The sequence below is a fragment of the Macaca thibetana genome, chromosome 7 (genome assembly GCF_024542745.1).
Source record: "Macaca thibetana thibetana isolate TM-01 chromosome 7, ASM2454274v1, whole genome shotgun sequence".
Classification (NCBI taxonomy): domain Eukaryota; kingdom Metazoa; phylum Chordata; class Mammalia; order Primates; family Cercopithecidae; genus Macaca; species Macaca thibetana.
Window position 1 is genome coordinate 27,404,949 of NC_065584.1, and position 22,007 is coordinate 27,426,955.

Here is a 22,007-nt window from a genome sequence, read left to right on the forward strand (position 1 = left end):
GGGCTGTAGTCAATCATTTGGCTGGATGGTCAGGGACTTGGAAGAAGCATGATTGGAAAATTGGTGACAAAGAAATTTGGGGAAGAAGTATGTGGATGGACCTCTCTGAGTGGTTAAAAACTGTGAAGATATTTGTATCCCATGTGAGTGCTCACCAATGGGTGATCTCAGCAGAGGAAGATTTTAATAATCAAGTGGATAGGATGACCCGTTCTGTGGACACCACACAGCCTATATCCCCAGCCACCCCTGTCATCGCCCAATGGGCCCATGAACAAAGTGGCCATGGTGACAGGGATGGAGGTTATGCATAAATTCAGCAACATGGACTTCCATTCACCAAGGCTGACCTGGCTATAGCCATTGCTGAGTGCCCAATTTACCAGCAGCAGAGACCAACACTGAGTTCTTGATATAGCACCATTCCTTGGGGTGATCAGCCAGCTACCTGGTGGCAGGTATTATATTAGACCTGTTCCATCATGGGAAGGGCAGAGGTTTGTCCCCACTGAAATAGACACTTAGTCCAGATACAAGTTTGCCTATCCTGCATGCAATGCTTCTGCCAAGACTACCATCACAGAATGCCTTATCCACCATCATGATATTCCACACAGCATTGCCCCTGACCAGCACTCACTTTACAGCTAAATAAGTGTGGCAGTGGGCTCACACTCAAGGAAATCACTGGTCTTACCATGTTTCTCTGTCATCCTGAAGCAGCTGGATTGATAGAATGGTGGAATGGCCTTTTGAAGTCACAATTACAACACCAACTAGGTGACAACACTTTGCAGGGCTGGGGCAAAGTTATCCAGAAGGCTGTGTATGCTCTGAATCACCATCCAATATATAGTACTGTTTCTCTCATAGCCAAGATTCGTGGGTCTAGGAATCAAGGGATGGAAGTGGAAGTGGCACCACTCACCATAACCCCTAGTGATCCACTAGCAAAATTTTTGCTTCCTGTTCCTGTGACATACATTGTGCTGATTTAGAGTCTTAGTTCCAGTGAGAGGAATGCTACCATCAGGAAACACAACAATGATTCCATTAAACTGGAAGTTAAGATTGCCACCTGGACACTTTGGGATCCTCCCACCTTTAAGTCAACAGGCTAAGAAGGGAGTTACAGTGTTGGCTGTGTTGATTGACCCCGACTATCAAGATGAAATCAGTCTACTTCTCCATTAAGGTGTCTCTTAGTATTACCATGCCCTGTGATTAAGGTCAATGGGAAACTATAACAGCCCAATCCAGGCAGGACTACAAATGGTCCAGACCCCTCAGGAATGAAGGTTTGAGTCATTCCACCAGGAAAAAAAAACAAAAAACAAAACCATGACCTGCTGAGATGTTTGCTGAAGACAAAAGAAATACAGAATGGGCAGTAGAAGAAGGTAATCATCAATACTAGCTATGACCATGTGACCAGCTGCAGAAACGAGGACTGTAAATGTCATGAGTGTTTCCTCCTTTTGTTAAAAACATTTGTGAATGTATACACTTGTACTAAGATAATATCTTCATTTTATTTCCTTTTCCTTTATCAGGTAGCATAAGATTTACTGACCTTATATCAGCATTTAAGTATTGTTAACTTCATGTAATAGTATTTGGTTTGGGATTGGTGCATGTCTGGTTGTAGGAAGGAGAGTTACATTAAGTTAGGCGTAATTATGACCTTATTATTGTCTTTATTTGAAGACTATGTATGAGCTCAGGTGATGTGTATGGGTACAAGTTGGCAAGCGGTGGATTTGTGATGGTTAATACTGAGTGTCAACCTGATTGGACTGAAGGATGCAAAGTATTGTTCGTGGGTGTGTCTGTGAGGGTGTTGCCAACAGAGATTAACATTTGAGTCAGTGGGCTGGGGAAGGCAGACCCACCCTTAATCTGGTGGACACAATCTAATTAGCTGCCAGCAAATATAAAACAGGCAGAAAAACGTGAAGAGGTGAGACTGGCCTAGCCTCCCAGACTACATCTTTCTCCCATGCTGCGTGCTTCCTGCCCTCAAATATCAGACTCCAAGTTCTTCAGTTTTGAGACTCAGACTGGCTCTCCTTGCTCCTCAAGCTTGCAGACAGCCTATTGTGGGATCTTGTGACCGTGTAAGTTTATACTTAATAAACTCCCCGTTATATATATCTATCCTATTAGTTCTGTCACTCTAGGGAACCCTGAGTAATACATAGTACATTGCTGAAGGAAGAAATCTAAACTCTCCTCTTTAGTTTTACAAAACAGGAACATTTAGCTTGTGTTCAACAGTTTAAATATTCTTCAAATTGCAGCCCATATTAGTTTCCTGTGGCTGCTATAACAGATTATCAAAAATTGGTTGGCTTAAAAAAATCATTGAAAATGTATTCAATCACAGTTCTGGAGGCCAGAAGTCTGAAATCAGTGTCACTGGGCCAAAATCGCTTTTCAAGTCTCATTGTGTTCCATCTTCTCATTGTTGTCTTGTGTGTGCGTGCGCGCGCGTGCGCGCGCGTGTGTGTGTAATATCTCTCTACCTCCATTTTATAAAGACACATGAGATGGCATTTAAGGATCTTCAGATAATCTAGGATAACTTTCCTATCTCAAGATCCTTAACATAATCGCATCTGCAAAGAGTCTTTTTCCAAATAATACCACATTTACAGGTTCCTGAGATTAGGATTTAGTGTTGGTTATAGGCGATGGAATTTTTAGCTTATCATACAAATTGAGAAACAAACTAGTTGATTGCTTCATGGTACTTCCAGCATAAGAATTCTGTGATTCAAAGATTGTGACCTTTGGCAATTTACTTCACCCTTCCCTGAGTATTGGTTTTCTCATTTACAAAATGAGTCTAATAGTAGCAGTTAGGCCATAAGATTGTTATGAAGATTACATGACTTAATGCTACTAAAATATTTAGAAGAGGGGCAGGTATATAATAAGTTCTCACTGAGAGTCAGCAATCCTTACTTGTTGGTGCAGTTTGTGTTGATTATTATCATTATTATAAAAGGAGGATTATGTGAGAAGATAATTGAGTACTTGCTTGGTGGCCTGTGATATAATCCATATTTCTTTACTGTTACTTTGTTTTGATATATTTAATCAAGGTGGATCACAAAAGTGATTACAGTACTGACTTGGTGTCTAAAGAATATGTTTAACCTGCTTTGTGGATTTTGTTTAACTTTGTCTACGACATGGGCAGACTAAGCCAACTCCCAAATTGAGTAGGCAACTTAGAAACCAAGTCTTACGAAAGATTCCCTTAAGACTAATAGCCTTAGGAGTAGCAGAGATATGCTGTTCCCTCAGAGAAGAAATTACATTCTACTCTAAAAATATATAATTCACTTTTTCAACTTTTTATGAATATAAATAAAAGCTCAAACTTTTAGATTGTAACAGAAGTCCTTTCCCGCTGACTTGAATGCCATACCTAACATAACTTCAGTTGAGTCCATCCCTGGTTAAGATTGCCTTTCTACCTCTAAAACTTTAAATTGTCCTTTTCCTCCCATTACTATTGCAGTATAATTCCTTCACATTTGTTAATAGCAACACAACATATTGCCTACAAAACATTTTCTAGGCCAAAATTTTACTGAATTTTAACATGCTATGTTCTAACATATATTTTAAGTGTACTCATTTTAAAGAAGGCACTATTGTGCTTGACATACTAATTGGCAAGGTATGTAACTTCATCCAGGGGCTATATGTTAAGCTGATAACACAGTCATTGATGGGTGAGACTGAAAATATTATTAATGGGTTTTTCACCATTAGTATGATACAATTAAATAAAATTTCAAATAATAATGTCAAGCATGTACCAATAGAAACAATATTTCCAGGCTGGGCATGAAGGATTATGCCTATAATCCCACCACTTTGGGAGGCTGAAGTGGGAGGATCGCGTGAGCCCAGGAGTTTGAGACCAGCAAGACCCCATCTCTACAAAAAATAAAATAATTAGCTAGGCATGGTGGTGTACTTTAGTAATCCCAGCTACTCAGGAGGCTGAGGCAGGAGGATTACTTGAGTCCAGGAGCTTGAGGCTGCAATGAGCTATGATTGTGCCACCGCACTGCACTGAAGCCTGGGCAATGGAAGCAAGACCCTGTCTCAAAAAAAAATGTGCATTTCACCAATAAATAACCATATATAGTTCAAGTAGAAAGGCAATCTATAAACTTTTTGCTATTTAAAATTAGCAAATAGTTAAACCATATGAAATTGCTGTTTTTGTAGGTTAAGCAAAGGTTGAATGTGATAGTTTCATATGGCACAAGGTAAACAAACAGTATCCCTGTGAAGAGGTTCAGTTTTTCAGAGCTATTAAATGAAAGTTGCTAAATAAAACATTCAAGAATAAAGGAAATTTTTTCATTTTCCAGTTACTTATATTTCTCCCAATAAATATAAACTGAGTCTTGCTTCCTGTCCTCTACTTTAATGTCAATGATTATGGGAGCAAACATTATTAAAAGAAGAAAAATAAGCAAAAGAAATTCATAGAGGGGAAGGCTAGTAGATTAAAAAAAACAATGAAAAATGCAGATTGTTACAACTTTGTAATCATTTCTGTTTGACAGTGTTTATCTCTTTATTTTCTTACTCATTTTTATTTCATTTTTATGTGTCTCATAAAGTTGGATATCACTCAATGTTTAGTTCTTTGGTGTCTGATCATAGAAAGCAGATTGCCCTGGCATTTTTAAGTATTGTAGGAAAAGAAAGTCATTTTCATGTATTGAGATTTATTATTTGAATACATTTTTCAATATAGCAAAGCACACCTACAAAATTTAATGTACATGCATATGCAAGTGCGCTATACTTGTAGAGCATCCGGTAATATTTTATACATCTGTTAGAGAGAATGCAGAGAATCAAATAGTTGCACACACCTCTCCCCTCCCACTTTCCACCTCTCTCTTAGTAATCGGTGATATGGGGAAGGGTATTACATTTTCCATAAAAACCTCCCAAATATCCATTCATCACTTTCTGGGCTTGGGGTTGTTCTAGAATGGTAAGTAGTTGAGAAGATGACAGATCACTGATGAAAGAGATTATTACTTGTAGGACAAGGTCAATGACTCAGGAAGGGGAATGGCTTTAGAGAGTAAGGTGCACAAACCTATTATGAGCTGCACTAAGAAGTTTGTAGTCATACAGTATTTGTTTTATGGTAAATTGCTTGTTTTTTGTATCAATGAAGTTTCATTATGAGAAGCTTCTCATTAGGAAACACATTAGTTTGGTATTGATTATTTCCATGAATTCTTATCATCTGCTTCTGTTTTATCACAGTTGTCAGATTCTTATGACCTGGATGACAATTTCTTGTCATACCTTGTAGGACATTGCATTTTGGGACACATGTAAATGAATAAACTGAGACCACCTCATAATTTTAAAAGCAATCTTACTCTGAGTCAGCATGTGTACTGCATACCATTAAAAATGAATGGGAAAAAAAAAGGAAATGACTGTGGTTCAATAATTTATGAAAATGTTACGGTTTTATTATTATCTGTCTCTGCCTTTTTTAAAACACCTATCACTGTAGCATATAGGTACTCAGACAAAACATTGGTTTCTAGCTCAGAAATGATGGAAAAAAAATTTCTATTTCCCATATGTTTCTTAGTAGCTTGATGGATGATTGTCAAAGAGTGAGCAAAAAGGTAGATATAAAAGAAAAAAAATCAAGTAGCCAGCTAATTTATATAATGCTTTCTGTAGACAATAATACTGTTGTAGATATTCTGGGAAAACCAAAAACTTCACTGGAACGTCCTTCAAATTACATAGGAAGCAAGAAGTCACTAGGGATTATAAAGATGGACACAAGATTGGTTAGGAACTTATGCTGAGTAGTTCCTTATACACATCATTCTACTTTTGCATGTTTGAAATTTTTTCATGATAAAAAGTTTTTTAAAAAAATCTCAGGATTTAACTGTTTCCCAGTAGCAATTTATACTCTGAATATGGAAATAAGAATGTTCATTGTACACATATACGAGACTCTGTATTTCATAAATACTTCCTATTTTCATGAAATCTTGATCTCTATCTCTTTCTTGAGATGGCCTATACAATTCCACTGCCAGTAAACATCCTCAAAGTCTCTAGCCGTGCCTCCTATGCACTGTTCAGGTAACTTGCCATGAGAGGACAGAGGTAAGAAGCACCACAAATAAAGAAGCAAGAGAAATTTCCTGAGGTTTAGACTGAGGAGAATTGGAAGAATGGAAATGTAGATTAAAATCATTTTTAGTTATAAGCCCGTTCCCCCCACAAGCAGCATTAATATTAGTTATTATATTAGCACTAATATTCATACTAATTCCAAAGGCTCTAATATTATCTAGTCACTAATTTGGAATGTCAACATGTTTTATAAAAATGTCTTGGTGAGGTACCTGGCCAACCCCAAAATGAAAGGAATGGCTCCAAATTATACAAGTGTGGCTATGGAGAACTAAAACTTAATTGGTTGCTGCTATCTTCACCACTAATGTATTCTTTAACTATAAATGAACAGCATTGCCAAGAACTGCTTCCTAGTTTCCATGCTCTGTAACATCTAGATGCTAAGACTCATTAAGCTTGTATGTACTAACTTTCTGTTAATTGAAAAGGAGACAAAGGATGTACCCAGGTCCCTGTTCCTTGCTGATACTGATAGGGTCTGTCAAAAACAAAGATTGTGTGGTGGTGGGCGCCTGTAGTCCCGGCTACTCGGGAGGCTGAGGCAGGTGAATGGCATGAACACGGGAGGCTGAGCTTGCAGTGAGCCAAGATCGTGCCACTGCACTCCAGCCTGGGCGACAGAACGAGACTCTGTCTCAAAAAACAAAAACAAAAACAAAAAAAACGAAACAACAACAATAAACACACACACACACACACACACACACACACACACAAAAGATTGTAACGAGCTTCTTTCCTTTTGTTGATCTCTATCAACTTTATGCTTATTGAGAGAAGGTCATCCATTCCTAATTATGTTCTAAGGTCAAATGCCACGTAAATTCCTCTCATAGTGATTTATAATAAAATGTTACAAACACGATGTATACAAAACAATGATTTTAAACTTGTTCCATGATCAGATACCACATGAATGAATTTCATTTTGCAATATTCCATTTAGCTGGGCCTGTGCATTTTCTTCATTAACCCTTTCTTGACTCTGGCTTCACACAGATTTGGGTAATTCTTTCTCTATACTCTACGGTACGATTCAGTTCTATTATAGCACATATTATAGCATGTAAAGAAGCATCGTGTTGCCTTCTTTAGTTTGTATGTCTGTCTCCTCCTACTGGTCTCTAAATTTTTTTGAGACCCAGGATTATTTTCAATGCCCAGCACAATGACTAACTTTGTAGCTTTCGACAAATGTTTGTTGTAAGTAAATGGCTAACTCAACCAAAAAAATAATAATAATAAAAATGACTTATAGTTGTCAGTCCTTTGAGTGATTTTGAGTAGATTTTCTAAGGTAAGTCGATGTCTCTTAGCTTTTTCCTTTTCCTTTTCTCACATATCCCATGTCTTTACACTGGGGCTACAGATAGAAAGGGAAATATTTTGCCTATTGACTTTCAATTTCATATCTTGCCATTGAACTAACCTCTCCATTCTTTATATTTCTCTACTTTTCTAATATTTAGCATCTATTTTGATCAAGGCGATCAAATACTATTTATTATTACACTGCCCTCAAATTCCTTGTGACATCCATTCATCTAAATCCAGCCCTACCTTCCATCTTTCTGCTTTGCCATTTGCCTTTTCCAACCACTGGTACCCTCTAAGTCCTTCTAGAAGAGTGAGTCTGTTGTATAAAAAGACAATCTTTTGAGATCCATAGTTTTCAGGTCCCAGAACAGTAGGGAAACATTTCTGTGTAGGATGATTTAAGTGACCTCTTAAAGAGCATGCAAAGTAGTACCCAAAGTATTGGCAGACATTGCATTTTTTTCTTTTTTCTTTCTGAGACAGAGTCTCCCTCTGTGGCCCAGGTTGGAGTGCAGTGGCCCAATCTCGGCTCACTGCAACCTCTGCCTCCTGGATTCAAGCGATTCTCGTGCCTCAGCCTCTCGAGTAGCTGAGGTTACAGGCATGCACCACCACACCATGCTAATTTTTGTATATTAAGTACAGATGGGGTTTTATCATGTTGGCCAGGCTGGGCTCGAACTCCTGGCCTCAAGCGACCCACCCATCTTGGCCTCCCAAAGTGCTGGGATTAGAGGCATGAGCCACTGTGCCGGGCCCAAACATTGCATTTTCTTGAGGCTTTACTTTGATAAGCACATTGTCCCTTAAAATGTCAGTGATTTTTCTCCTACGTTTTTAAAAGTTTTTCTACTCCTTTCTGGTCCAGGAAACTTAGAGAGCATTTGTTTTCCAGGGTCAGGAATATTTGGCCAGCTTTTATTTATACTTTCCCTTGAATCTTGGAAAATAAAGGGAATGTTATGTCGTAATTTAGAGGTAAGGAACATACCTCTCCCGAGGGCTCTGCATCAGGTTCAGTTTAGGGTTGAGTTTAAGATTCAGGTTGATTATTATTATTCTTTAGGCAAAGAACCCACCCATAGAGTTCCTAGTTACAGATAATTTTTTCTATTTTCTACTACATCCAAAATCTCCATCAAGTTAGGTAGAACAGGTTGGTAATTCAAACTAAAAATAATATGTGGCCTGCCTGCCAGGATCTGTTTTTTAGTTGTTTGTGTGCTTGTGTGTGTGTGTGTGTGTGTTTCTTTTTCTTTGTTTCGTTCTTTCTGTTTTTGTTGTTATTTGTTTGTTTTTACAAAGAAGGTTTTATTAGAAGGAATCTATTGACTTGGGCAATTCCAAAAAAACTTGTCAAGATTTTTTTTTATATTACATATTTTTAGAATAAAGCTAAGTTTCTCATAAACTTGAATATATTACCCATGAACATGGTATAAATATGAGAAAACATTTTAACCTCCATTTTGCTGGTAGAAAAATAAAATCAGAGATTTGTTTCTGGTCATATGGGCCTCTATGGCCCCAGAAATAGATTCTGTGACTTATGAAGTTCACCAGAATGTGACATCTCTTGATAAAAGGTAAATGCCAAATTGGCGAGTGAGTTGGTATTATTTAACATTTATCAGAAAGCAATAGAGATATTTGCTTTGAGGAGTTCGAGGTCTTAGATTGGTGTATCATTTAGCTCATTACTGACATAAAAATCATAAAATGTCATGGTTTTATTTTGGGAAGGTAGCTATAGAATCTTTAAAACATAACAGAAAATTTCCCTGACATAGTAAAGCATGACTATTTGGAAATTTGTTTTTACATTTGTTTTGAAAATAATCATTTAGCTAAGTGGTCACATCTTGATAAAAGACTCCCAGTGTCCATCTAATAAATGAGACTGGATGAAAAAATAGATTCGAATTTCATGCCTTATATTTTGTCCTTGGAAGACACACTAATGCTTTCCTGTCTACCACCTCTTAGAAAAGCATAAGGATTCACTTAATCTGACAAAAAAAATTAGTCTTTAAAATTGAAATGGAAACAGAACAATAATTTATAAATTATTGTGTTCCGCCAGTTGCTCAGTTCTGTTGTTTATGTAATGTTATGTAGTAACTTATTCTGAACCATTATTTTAAGAGTACCACAAGCTTGAAAAGGTTTTGAGAGAGAATTTTATTAGCCTACCTTGAGAGTGAATCCACTGATAACATTTTCATAACCTCCCTTGGTAACACACTCATTATACAATCATCCTTATTGCAGGTATTTTATCCTCTTACCAAACAGGAATTTTTCATGCTACAGTTAATTCTATTAGCTTCCTCATTTCCACTAACGTTAGAATAGAATATCTAGTTTATTTCCTTTGAGCCTTACTTAGTGTACTGATTCTTGAGAGAGGAGGTGTGGCATCCTTTGCTCTCAGTGGGAACAAACTATACCATTACCTCTGAAATGGCATGAGCCAGCATGTTTCTTAATATATTTTGCCATGCTTGGTGTTCACATATTCAGCATGTGAGGGAGGTGATGGATAAGTGACTTTTTAAAAAAGCTGCTGTAAAGCCTTTTATAAAGAATGACCTATTTTATTTTAAAACTTAATATCATCCGGTGGTTTCCTATGGGCCGAGGAATGAAACAAAGTAAAGGAAATGTTGTTCCAGAGATGATGGCTATTTTTGACCATTTTCCTTTGTTTCTTTTGGTCTAGTGCATTGGGTCAAGGATTTAGGGAGAAAGAAGAGATTGAGTCATAGTTTCAGAAAAGAAAGGGTGAGTTCAATTTCCTCATTTTGAGTTTTTCTTTCCTTTTTTTTGGTTATGAATGAATTCACCATGTATAACTTTACAGAGCCTTCTTGATTCCCCTACCATCCCTCTTCCCACACCATCCCCAACTCTGGGTGTCTCTAGAGGTTGATAAACTGTTCTCAAAACCAAGTAATAGTCAAGGCACCTGGAGAGGTTTGGGCAGCAAGGGGAGGGGATTGGCTATCCATGTGGATCTAGACAGGCCAATCGCCAGTGAAGGCTACTGTTGTCTCCTAACAGCTGTTCTGTGGCCTCTGTGAAATGCGGTGGTGGCTTTCATCCAGATACTGGGCAGCTGTTGCCTCACAAAAAGGATTGCCACAGTTGGCATTAATTGGCTCTCTGTTGGTGGCCTCCACTGGCAATTCATTGAATCTTTTCTTTCCCTGCCTTTCTCCTACTGTCTTTATCTGCCTTTTTCTCTTCATTTTTGCTTTCTCTCTCCTTTTTATTTCCTTTGTCTTCTTTCCCCCCTCTGTCTTACCAGTAGGTAGCCTGGAAAATTAAAGAGAAGCCACAATTCCTGAGGGAAGAATGCATTAACACCTCAGATGGGTGCTGTCTGCCAGCACTGGAGAGGAACCTACGGAGAGGGCTGCTGGGAGACAATGCTCAGACTTCCCAAGGCATCAGCCTGCCCTCCCGCCCCCAAGTTGCTTTGCTCAAGGTGTGTCAGAGTTTACTGTGGGACTGTGTATTTTATCCATTGAGCTTCTCCTTTCATCACAAGGCACGAGAACACGGCTGTGTTTATAGAATGGATGGGCCCACGGGGAATTTTGAGTGATTCAGTAGTTGTGGTGTAAGCCCTTTATCATAACTCCCTGTCAGGCACAGTCGCTAGAGGCAGAAGGTTCTACAGTTTGTGATTCCTTGCCCTGATAAGAGCAGCGCTGTTTTAGGGGTTGTGTATGGCAACCATAATCTCAAATCCAAAATCAGCATACCTGCTGTTTCCAGACATTCTTGGATTTATAATGTATTTATTTGACAAGTTTTTAATAAAGTAAAAATGAAATGCCTTTTTTTTAATTATGCACTTGACAAATCACTTGATTTAGAAAGAATAAAATTCCACAAAACAAAGACAGCTTGAAAGTCCATGGTATGAACCGTTAAAATCACAGAACTGTCTGGATGCTCTTCTGCTCCTTCAAATATAAAGAGGAAATAGTAGTGGCAACTGCTGTGCTTAAAATTTCCAAGACTGCTTTCAGATTATCCAACTTTATTTTCTCAATCTCAATTTTAGAGTCAAGAAGAGGACTAAAGAAAAGCTAGTGACTCATATACTTGTTATTTTCCAACCAGAAAGAGGCAACAGTAGGACATGATGCTCTTTTACTATGGGAATATAAAAAAGTTAAAACAATTTTGCAAAGGTTTTTTCATAAAAAGCCCAAAGCATTTTGCCCGAGGCTGCTTCTCTTTGGAATTTAAACCCCATGTACAACATCATACGGGGAAATGCAACCAACATGCCACTCATTTCTTTGCATTTAACTCATTGCATGTTGATTTCTAAGAACACATACGTGACCAAGAAGATATCCAAGCTGCTAAGAACACATATATGACCAAGAAGCTATCCAAGCCCTTTGAAAGGACACATGAAATCTAAACAAGGAGCCTCAGTCTGGACAGTCTTAGATGTGAAGTCCTCACAGCCTTTGCCATTTTGAAGATTAAATTACTAGCAAACCACTTTCGACAAGGGTTTTAGTTCTCAGAATAATGACCAGGACCCATAACAGACATTAAAGAAAAAAAGTGAAGCTTATTTAGAGTTAGGGAAAATATTCCAACACCAGCTGGGACTCCCTAAATTTGGTAATCTGCTTTCTCTCATCTATATGATGGGAAAAATCATACTCTGTCACCTTAGGATTATTTTATTACTTAATGAGTATAAAATTACTTGAAAATCAATATGATAAATACTCTTAATAACTGGAACAAGCAATTGTGGACCATGCATAAAAAAAGAAATAGCTTTGGAGAAATGTAATTTCTTGGATGGACAGATTGTCTATCTGCTAGAGGAATGGCCCACAGTTTTGTGATTTGTTTATTCATTCGTTTAGAAAAATGACAGAAGAAATCTGAGAAATGACATAATCAGATTGGCTGTGTATCTTTTTGTTCTCGTATTTTTAAAAAAATTCCCTTCAAACACATCTAACCTCAATAAATAAATAAAAAGAAACAAAAGCCCCCAACAGAGTCCTAATTCTAATTTATAACCATTTAAAATCTGGATATGCTTTGAACTTTGCATTTAAAAGAAAGGTTTTTCTGATTTTCTATCAATCCCTCTCCTTAGCTTGCAATTCACAAACGTACTTTTCTCCTTCAGAGCTAAAGCGAGTAAGAGACAATTGGTTTAAAGCTGCTGAAGTCTCTACTGCAGGGGAGCACTGGTTTAATTCAATCAAGGTAGAATGAAGGTCTGAGAAGGGGAGAGATTTTAAGGCTTGGGCAGTGAGTGGAAGCAGCATTTCCTGAGTCTACAACGCATTCTGCCATTGTTGGTGGGAACTATGGCAATATAGCTTTCGTATCTCCACCAGTTAAAATAGCGTGTTGTCAACTCCCTGCCATTCTTCTTTCTTTTTTCCCATAAGGACATTGAGTAGTTGGAGAAGATACGTGCAGTAAATGTACATTGTATATATTAGTAATATTCTTTTGCTAACATTGTACGCTAGTCATAGGGAAAATATAATTTTTCTATATGGTTTATATTATTTTTCTAAGCTTTGAAGTATTTAACAATTTTGTCCATGAGATACAAATTCAAAACTCATCGGGAGCCAAACTAAGGAAAAAAAATGAAATAATTTGTAGGGAATGCTGAGAATTGTGTCACAAGAGAGGGCATTGCACAAGGCCACCACGTTTTACAATTCCAGGGCACCCCCCATTCACATCCTATTGTATGTGAATGGTGCCCCCTAGTGTAGAGCAATGCAGAAGCCCTCTACATGCCCTGTTCATTCATTCATTCAGAACATCCACATTGAGCTGTGCGCCAAGCATGGTTCTAGGTGTTGGGGAGGTAGCAGTGAACAAAGTGGGCAAGAATCCCTGATCTCACAGAACCTAAAGGCATTCTCTTTTGATTATTATTTTTTAAAGGCAAAAAGCAACCTGCCAACCAAACAAAATGCATCAATATGCAGAATTCAGCTCACAGGACCACAAATTAATGACTCTTGTCTAGACTTCTGAATTATTTCTGTGATCATGAAGGTTTTAGCCACATGGAAAAAATACACAATACACTCACCACAAGCTTGCATCTACTGCTTAGCTTATGCCTAATGAGAGCTCTGGCTACATAGAAAACTCAGCTAATTAATTTTCAATTACAATTTTACACCCCATCCCGAAGTCTGTACTTGCCTTACCTTCTTCCAAGAAAACATAATTCCTAGAGGTGATCTGTTAGGTAACACAGGATGAAAAAGTAGAATAAAATGGGGGTCATGCCATTCTGCCAAAGCATTGTCTGCCTAAATATCTATCCTAAAGACTCATGGGAGAGGCAAGCCATTGAAAAATGGTCAGGGTGGCACCTTGAGCCAATTCAGTCTGCTCTTAACCTCCTATACATTTAATTAAATTTTTTTTCAAACAAAAAGGAAGATTCTTTAAAGTATCAGGTCTCTTAGGGGTTATGCTAACAGAAGCAGGTGAAACACCAAATTTAAAGAGCTTTCATAAATAATTAATTTCTCAGCCTTTTGGCTTCTTAATGCTAGTCAATGGAAAGTTTTAATTTTATCTGCAAAATGAAGCTAAAAGAATGTCACCTAGTTCCTTCCCTGTCTGGAGGAATTTGGATTTTTTTTTTTTTTTTTTTCATTAGAAGCTTGGGTAAAACTAAAAAGAAACCTGTATTCAAGTTTCTGCAAGAAGCTTTAAAGAAATGCCGTGATGGTACTGAAATAGTTTACAAGTTTTCCACCTACAACTCACTTTGCATTTTCTTAAATAAGATAATGACTCAAAAAAATTTAAAGGACCTAGGTCACAGATCTTACGAAGAATTGGAGTCATGGTATAAAGGTGTAAAGATTGTATATAAACATTCATATTTTCCAAGAAACAGAGCAAAGACCACCTGTGATAACTCTTCGTCTTTTCTACCTGCCTTCCAGGATCCTTTCTTTCCAAAATCCCTCATAAATTAATGATAATGATAATCGGAAGAGAGAGTGTCGGCCAAATCAATCTGCACATTATATTAAATTACTTTTCCCCAAGTTTGGAAGCATTTCCTGAAAGCTGTCAAGGGTATTAGTTTTCTTCTCTCTCTTTAAATCACAAAGCAAAATTCCACTGTCTCTCCCCCACCCCTTCTAAAAAAAAAAAAAGTTGTCGAGTTTTGCTTTTCTATTCACTGCAGTCCTGGCCAAAGTAAAGCCCTCTTTCTCAATGACGTCAAGATCTTTACCAAGATTAGGCTTTCATTTCTCTATTGCAGCAATTAGCCAGGGAATGTATAAAAGGCGTCAGGGAGACTCACTGGGCTGCAGAGAGAGGCACTTTGCACCACAGACAGCTAGCAAGAAGGGAAAGACAGAGAGTGAGAAAAAAGAGGAGTCAGTCGCTCCTGGGGAAGAAAGTGAGACTGGGAGAAAGAGAAGCACAGAAAGTGTGTGTAAAACGGAGTAAAGAAAGAAAGAAAAAAAAAAAAAAAACTACCCTTAAAGCACATTAAAAAAAAAAAAAAAAAAAAAAAAAAAAAAAAAAAAAAAAACTGGCAATTCAAGAAAGAAACAGGCTACGTTTAAAGATCATAGAGACAATGAAAGGCTAAAGAAAATTTTAAAATCTCTGCCACAGTCTCATAGGTGCTTGGAAATGAAAGTAGAACTGCCTGTCTTTAACGGACTCTGACAGGGGTAACTGGATTAGGGACGAGTACGCCAGTTTTTTTTTTTTTTTTTTTTTTTTTAACATCTTAAATCCTGAAAAAAAAAAAAAAAAAAAAAGCAGCAGCTCCGAATTGAATGAATTGATGGGCACACTCCAACTGCCGGGCTGGAGAGACTGGACTTAGTCTTGCCATTTCTGCTTCTTTGAAAGAGGAGACAACTTGGGCTTCCTTTTAATTTAGTTTTTTTTCCCCCTTCTCCCCCAACCCCCAACCTTCCCCCTTACCTCCCCCACCCCCTTTATCACCACCCCCCTTTTAAATAAGAGGGTGAAGGGGAACCAGAGCGCACAAGGGAACTGACTCAGGAGGCAGAGAAGATGGGCATCCTCAGCGTAGACTTGCTGATCACACTGCAAATTCTGCCAGTTTTTTTCTCCAACTGCCTCTTCCTGGCGCTCTATGACTCGGTCATTCTGCTCAAGCACGTGGTGCTGCTGTTGAGCCGCTCCAAGTCCACTCGCGGAGAGTGGCGGCGCATGCTGACCTCAGAGGGACTGCGCTGCGTCTGGAAGAGCTTCCTCCTCGATGCCTACAAACAGGTGAGCTGAACTGAGAAGGGCTTCTCCTTAGGTCTACAGGGGCAGGGGCTCACATGCTGGGGACCAGAGGCCATTGGGAGCACGGGGGTGAGAGCTGTGAAGCCCTATTTGTGGAGCTGCCAAGTGAGCCTCTAAGTTTACTTTCTACACCTGTTGCACAGGTTAGTTTGGGAGGGTGACAGCTATTAAGCCATAATAACTCTGTGTGACCTAATAAGGAGTCTTTCTACTAAGGGTTATTCATATCTTGCTGTGATTTGGGAGTAGAAGGCATTTGTGCTGGTACAATAACTTGGGAAAAGTCAGAAAATGATCGGGAAGAGGAGACTGCTGCATTTATTCTGCTCTTGCCATAAACTGGAATTTTGATTTTTTGCTTGATACGAGGCTATCAAGTGAGGTACACTGAGGAAGTATGCTCGAGGGGTGGGTACTGAAAAGCAAGAAATGGGAAACGCTACTCAAAACTCTCAAACAGCTGACAAAATAAGAAAATGGTCATAGAAAGTGTGATTGGGCATCATAGCTGCTTGGTTTCTGGTCGAGGTAAGAGTTAATGAAAGCAAGCAGCGGTGTACCACCTCCTCTACATTGATTCAAACTTGAACCCTTTGGAAGCGATTTTCAGGCAGTGAGTCCTGAGTTACTAGATACCAACTTGCAAAAGAAAAATCTGAAAACTAGCTGTCAGAAATCCAGCATTTGCAAGGGGAGCCTCCTTTACTTTGTTTCTCAAAAATAAAATATGTTGCCCTAGAAAGAGATGATGGGTCTATGCTTCATGAAATCTCAGAGCTGTTATGAGCATTAGGGCAGTGGTCTCTCTTACCTGGTCAGGTAGCGTCCAGGGGCTGCTCTCTCAAAATCAGAGGTGGTGATCTTAGTTTCTAAATGCAAAATACTATGTTCCAGGCTTTTTGCTGGTTAGAGATGTTGGTAGAGCATTTTCAACTAAGATCTTCAGGGGCATAGAGGAAGATTTTGGCCCTGGTCTTTTGTCAGTTTTCTGCTACCTGCTATGCCCATATGACTTCTAAAGTTCCCCTCCACCCCCTCAACCAGGCTTGAGAAGAATGAACTATTTTGGCAAAAGTAGTTATCAAAATAGACAATCTTGGTTTCCCTAAAAGTGTAGTGGGACCTTGCCCAAGATGCCAGAAAAAGGAACTGTACATCTGTATTTTAGAGGAATATAGAAGCCAGGTGTTCAGTGAAGTGGTGTGCTTTAGGCAGGCAGCACCTTAGAACCAGAGACGGGGAACTTGAAATAGTAGAGGCACAAGGGAATGCGTCCTCCATAAATAAACACTAGAAAAATAAAACCATGCACCAGGAAAAGAGAAGAAGTAACTTGTAAAATTACAAAGAATTCAGGACAGGATTGTTCTTCTGAAAATCAGATGTTCGAGAAGAAAATATCTGCTGTGAACTAGGAAAATTTTACCACAATACATGTCTTTATGACCGATAGTAACCTAAGTAACCTAAAGAGAGTTTGTGTTTATTGTTGTTAAAAATGTGAATAGCAAGAGCTCTTTTTAGGAGATGGAAATTCTTTTATGAGAATATGAATTGGTGCTCAAAGTTCTAACAGTAAAAACTCGTTTATATTGTGCATGTCAGAGAGGATGGGAGATCTAGAGAAGTAGATATTGAATTCATCATTTCATTTCCACAAAAGTATACATTGAATGGGAAGTTTTTATGGTTTGTTTTAGAGGAAGGCAATTTGGAGGCAGGTGGAGGAGTACACAAGTATATCAGACATTAATTAGGAAGTTCCCTGTTCAACATCCTATTTTATATGTGTTAGCAGACACCATGGAAATATCAGTGGTTTGATCTCACTATATTAAACTCTTACTTTTTGGAAGGACAATTGCCTTTTGTCTATAAAGTAAAAAACAAAAACAAAAACAAAAACAAAGCACTTATTGGAAGAATTTTACTTATATACATAGATTTCTTATATAAATGTCATGTTTCATTAAGAAAAACATGAAAAAAGTCATCTCTCACATAAACAATGGGGGCTGTAATGTTACCCACAAATATTAAGTGAGGTTATTTCTCCCATTAAGCAGCTTATTGAACATAAAATGGAAAAACAAACAAATACCTCTTTAATAAAGTTTATTGTTTTTTTCACTAATGTATAGTGTTCCATTGTGTTGCAATATGTTGTTATTCCTATTCCAGGAAATTGGGAAGGATGAGTGATTTGTTTTTTCTTTTTGCATATGGTTTGTATATTCCTCTTCTGTATTTTTTTGTCCCTGCCTACTGATTTGATTAGTGACCAAGTTCACGACTGATGTTATTACGTTTGCTTTTGATGATTTATGTAATAGCTACCATGTGTAGAAGCAACCTCAGGACCCACATGTCCAAAGACAAGACTGGAGTGGGTGTGTGATAAATGGAAACATTATGAACACAGCTGGAACTGAATGATGGTCTCTTTCTGTCTTCAAGTATGGCAAGGGTAGTGGTTTCTCTGGTGGCATTTGAGGGTCACTCAGAACCTCTCAACCAGGTTGAATCACTTCTCTGAATGCTGTTGTCATCTGTGCCACTGTCTTTGGGTGTAGTCATTTCTAGAGACATTGTAGGAGGTTCTGTTTGAGATGGCATCACACTATTTCATAATCCTGATTTGCATTATTTCAAGGCTGCCCATCCCTAGAAGTGAAGTTTTCCAGGATGAGAGGGGTGTGTGCCCATGTGATAAAACTAGACATGTGATTTGCCGTTATTAATTCTCCTTGTTGCTGCATGTCAGATGCCCAGAAACATACGTAGAGAAAGTGGAGTAAAAGTATTATCCCTGTGCTTTGCCTCCACGAGGGGCAACACAGAAATAAAGAAAGAACAAAATAAATTTTTCTTTTCTTTTTATTTTTTTAAATAAACCCTTTCTTAAAAGGTTGAAAAGGATTTGAATTAACTTTATGGAGAAGCCTTTAAAGATAATGTGAGTTTAGTAAGAGATGGATTCTGTGTACAATTTTGATTGAAAGGAAAGTCTATAGACACTGGTGAGAGACCCTGAGGTGAATAAAAGGTGTTTGTTTGTTATTTAAGTTTCTTCAGTCAGTGTCATTGCATCTGAACAGTATATCCTTGTGTTGGTGCTCAGAGACTGAAAACATGCAACCAATAAGCAAACTGCTCTGTCTGGGAGCCTGGCTCTTACCTAAATGAAGTGTAAAAGTAAACACACAGTATAGATGCTGACAGGCAGTTTAGCCTCTGCACGGTTAATATTGCAGAGGTACAGAAAACATATTCATTTGAACATATAATTTTGGTTTTGAAAGGGTCTCTTTAACATTCTCCTCCTCCTCTTCATTCACCTCAAGCCTTTGACACTAGTTTCCACAATGGAAAATGGCCCTTTTAAGAGAGAAACAGTCCCCAAAGAACACAAAGCAGGCCACAGCCAGAGCTTGTCCATCACTTGGATAAAACATTGGGGAATGATAGAGCTTAGAGCTACATTTTCAAGGTACAAATTAAAAAGAGAATAGCTAAAAGGGAATTGAGCTCAGAGGAAGGAGTACGTAGCCTATTCTTCAACTCTGATTTATTTGGCCAATCTGAATATAAATGGTTAAATCTCTGCTTAATGATAGTTTGGCCATGTTTCTAAGGACATTGATGTAGCCTGGTCATTATGTCAAAGAATTTGAAACTTCCTGATAGTTAATAAAGCCATTTTCAGGGCTTTGGACAGCAAGAAGTATGTGTGAAAATTCTGCTGCCACACACCCACCCTTCATTTTTATAATTTGCTTTACATTCTATTATGAGATTATGTGATATATTGTCCACAAGCCTTTCTCAGGCTGTGGAAAAGAAAAAGAAATAAAACTCCAAAACAAAAAACAAGGTTAGTAGTATATGCTGTATTTTCTGCTTCTACTTGATGAATGGTTCTTTTCTCTCCCTTGCCCTGCATTTCACAGTCCACATGCTAAAGCGGCATTTCCTTTTTCCCCATGCACTGAACACTGAACATCATCAAGGGAATCCAATTTTTATATATGCTATATGTTTATGTTCATGTTCATACTTATAAAGATGTCCATTGCAACATCTGAACTTGGCCCAGAGATGTCTTCTGTTGTAAAAATGCAAATCCTTTATTTACCTCCTTTGTTGGTGTTGTGTTGATGTTGCTTGCAAAATCGTAAGAAAGGACCACTGTAATAGTGCAGATGAGAGAGATAAAAGTCAGCGATGACAATATCACATTTTACGTATGTCCTTTCTGATCCTTGCAGAATAAAGGGACCCTTTGGGAACATCGGAACTTCAAGACCAATTAGTGGAAATGATGCTTCTTGTGTTTGGGCATTAAATACTGGGCAGGGTTCTCTTTAGAGCAGCTAATGCTGGCAGGGAAAGAGGTACCGACCTAATTACTCTTCCGCAAGAGTAAAAAATGCCTTTTGAATGCCTCTTTGGCAAATATGTCTCATTAAGGACAAAAACCAAACACAAACCCTCTAAGAAGAAGAAATTAAGATGATAGGTAACTTGTGGCCAGACTTTCTGTGCCACTGTGGGAAATTAAAACAAAGTTTGGGAGTACCAAGGGATAACTTGTTTTTGTTGAGCTTCTTTCCTGCAGCCTAAATGTTATTATGGGACCGACTTTATTTTCTTCATCATTTTGGCTCTGTGTCAAGGAATGCTTTGCTCCTGGGGAGAGCAAACAATCTTCCATCATCGAAGACAATGGTGATTCTCCCAGCCTGTCTCAGCAGGGCGCATAACCCAGCAAACCAAGAAGTTCTCCATTTGAAACTCTGGTCTGTTAGGAATTTAATTTTTATGGTGACCAAATGGGGAGATGAGAATGAACAGTAATATCCTTTTAGAATATTTTCTTTTAGTTTAAAGGAAACTTCCATATCTAAAAAAAGTGTTTTTTTCTTTATTTTAGCTAAATTGTCCTCCATCAGGTTTTAGCAAAGATGGACACATTTTATGACTAGTATATGAAGCTTATAAAAGCAGACTACTGGTCTACTCACATTTGGATTTATGGATGGTGGGTGTGTGTTTTTCCTTCTTAGTTTTATTAATAATATTAATTTTACCTATGCATTTTCTCTTGTCTAGGCACCTTCATGAATAAGAATATCCATTTATGACATTATAAGATTCAGTAAGGGACCCTGGCTGCTCAAAAAAAAATAAAAAGAATAGGCCACATTTGTTTTGTGCACTGACCAGATGCGACAATCAAGGACGGATCAATGACACTGAGTGGTGATTATGGTAGTACTCTACGAGACAGCTCCAGGATTCGTATTTCTAAATTTATCTGCCTCAGTGAGCTTATCCATCACCCAAATATGATTATGTTCATTGCAGATCAGGGTGATGATTATGTGTAAAATTCTTCACTGACCTAGGATTATAACAACTAGCATTCATTCAATAAAATAAATACTTCCCTGTCTAACCCTAATCCTAACAAAATGCTAAATCCCCCACATAAAAAGCATTATGAATTTGGTAACTTTCCTAATTTTTCATTTTAGAGTGACAGTGTTATACTTACTCAAAATTTCCCAAGGCAAATTAGTCTGTGTTTTGGAAAGAATTCTGCAGCTGAACTATACATTGTCTCTAAGAAAGAGAGGGTGCATTAACTTCCCAAGAAAATTTACTGCAGGTAACAAGAGAGCCTCCTGTGACAAAAGCATCAGATTAGATTATTCAGTTGAATAATCAGACATAATGAAAGGATCAACAGGTCTGCTTGGATGAGTCGGGGGTTAGAGGCCCATTTATCAAGGCCACATAATGGTTCATAGGTTTCAAAAATGATTCCAAAATGCAGATGCATGTTTTTACCTATCAAGAACCTACAAGTGTACAGGTTGCTTACTTAACAGGAAGTCACTATAACAGACTAATCTGAATGCATTTAGGTCTTCTTATCACAGTATGTTGAGGTACACAGTACACATGATATTGTTAAAACATCCCTTCTAGAATCATTACTATTATTTCAAATGGGAAAGATCTAAAGAGAGGAGGCTGCTACCCACTACCTAGATCTATAAAAAAGGAAGTACAAAAATAATCCATGGATTAAAATGTTTGTAATACCTTCAACATGTATATCTTTAAATTTGATG

At 38.0% G+C, this 22,007-nt stretch overlaps 1 protein-coding gene across 5 annotated transcripts in view; it reads left to right on the plus strand.

The window, feature by feature from the left end:
• Positions 1-22,007, plus strand: part of DIO2 (iodothyronine deiodinase 2) — a 184,448-nt gene that overhangs the window by 154,851 nt on the left and 7,590 nt on the right. For 2 of the 5 annotated variants that reach the window (XM_050795879.1, XM_050795881.1), the window contains exons 2-4: positions 10,265-10,326; positions 15,575-15,849; positions 20,801-20,908. In XM_050795879.1, coding sequence (XP_050651836.1) covers positions 15,628-15,849; positions 20,801-20,908 — 330 coding nt within the window. In that variant the 5' untranslated portion in view covers positions 10,265-10,326; positions 15,575-15,627. Of the gene's footprint in view, positions 1-10,264; positions 10,327-14,831; positions 15,850-20,800; positions 20,909-22,007 lie in introns of those variants that run through there. The other 3 variants (XM_050795883.1, XM_050795882.1, XM_050795880.1) reach the window with 2 other exon arrangements.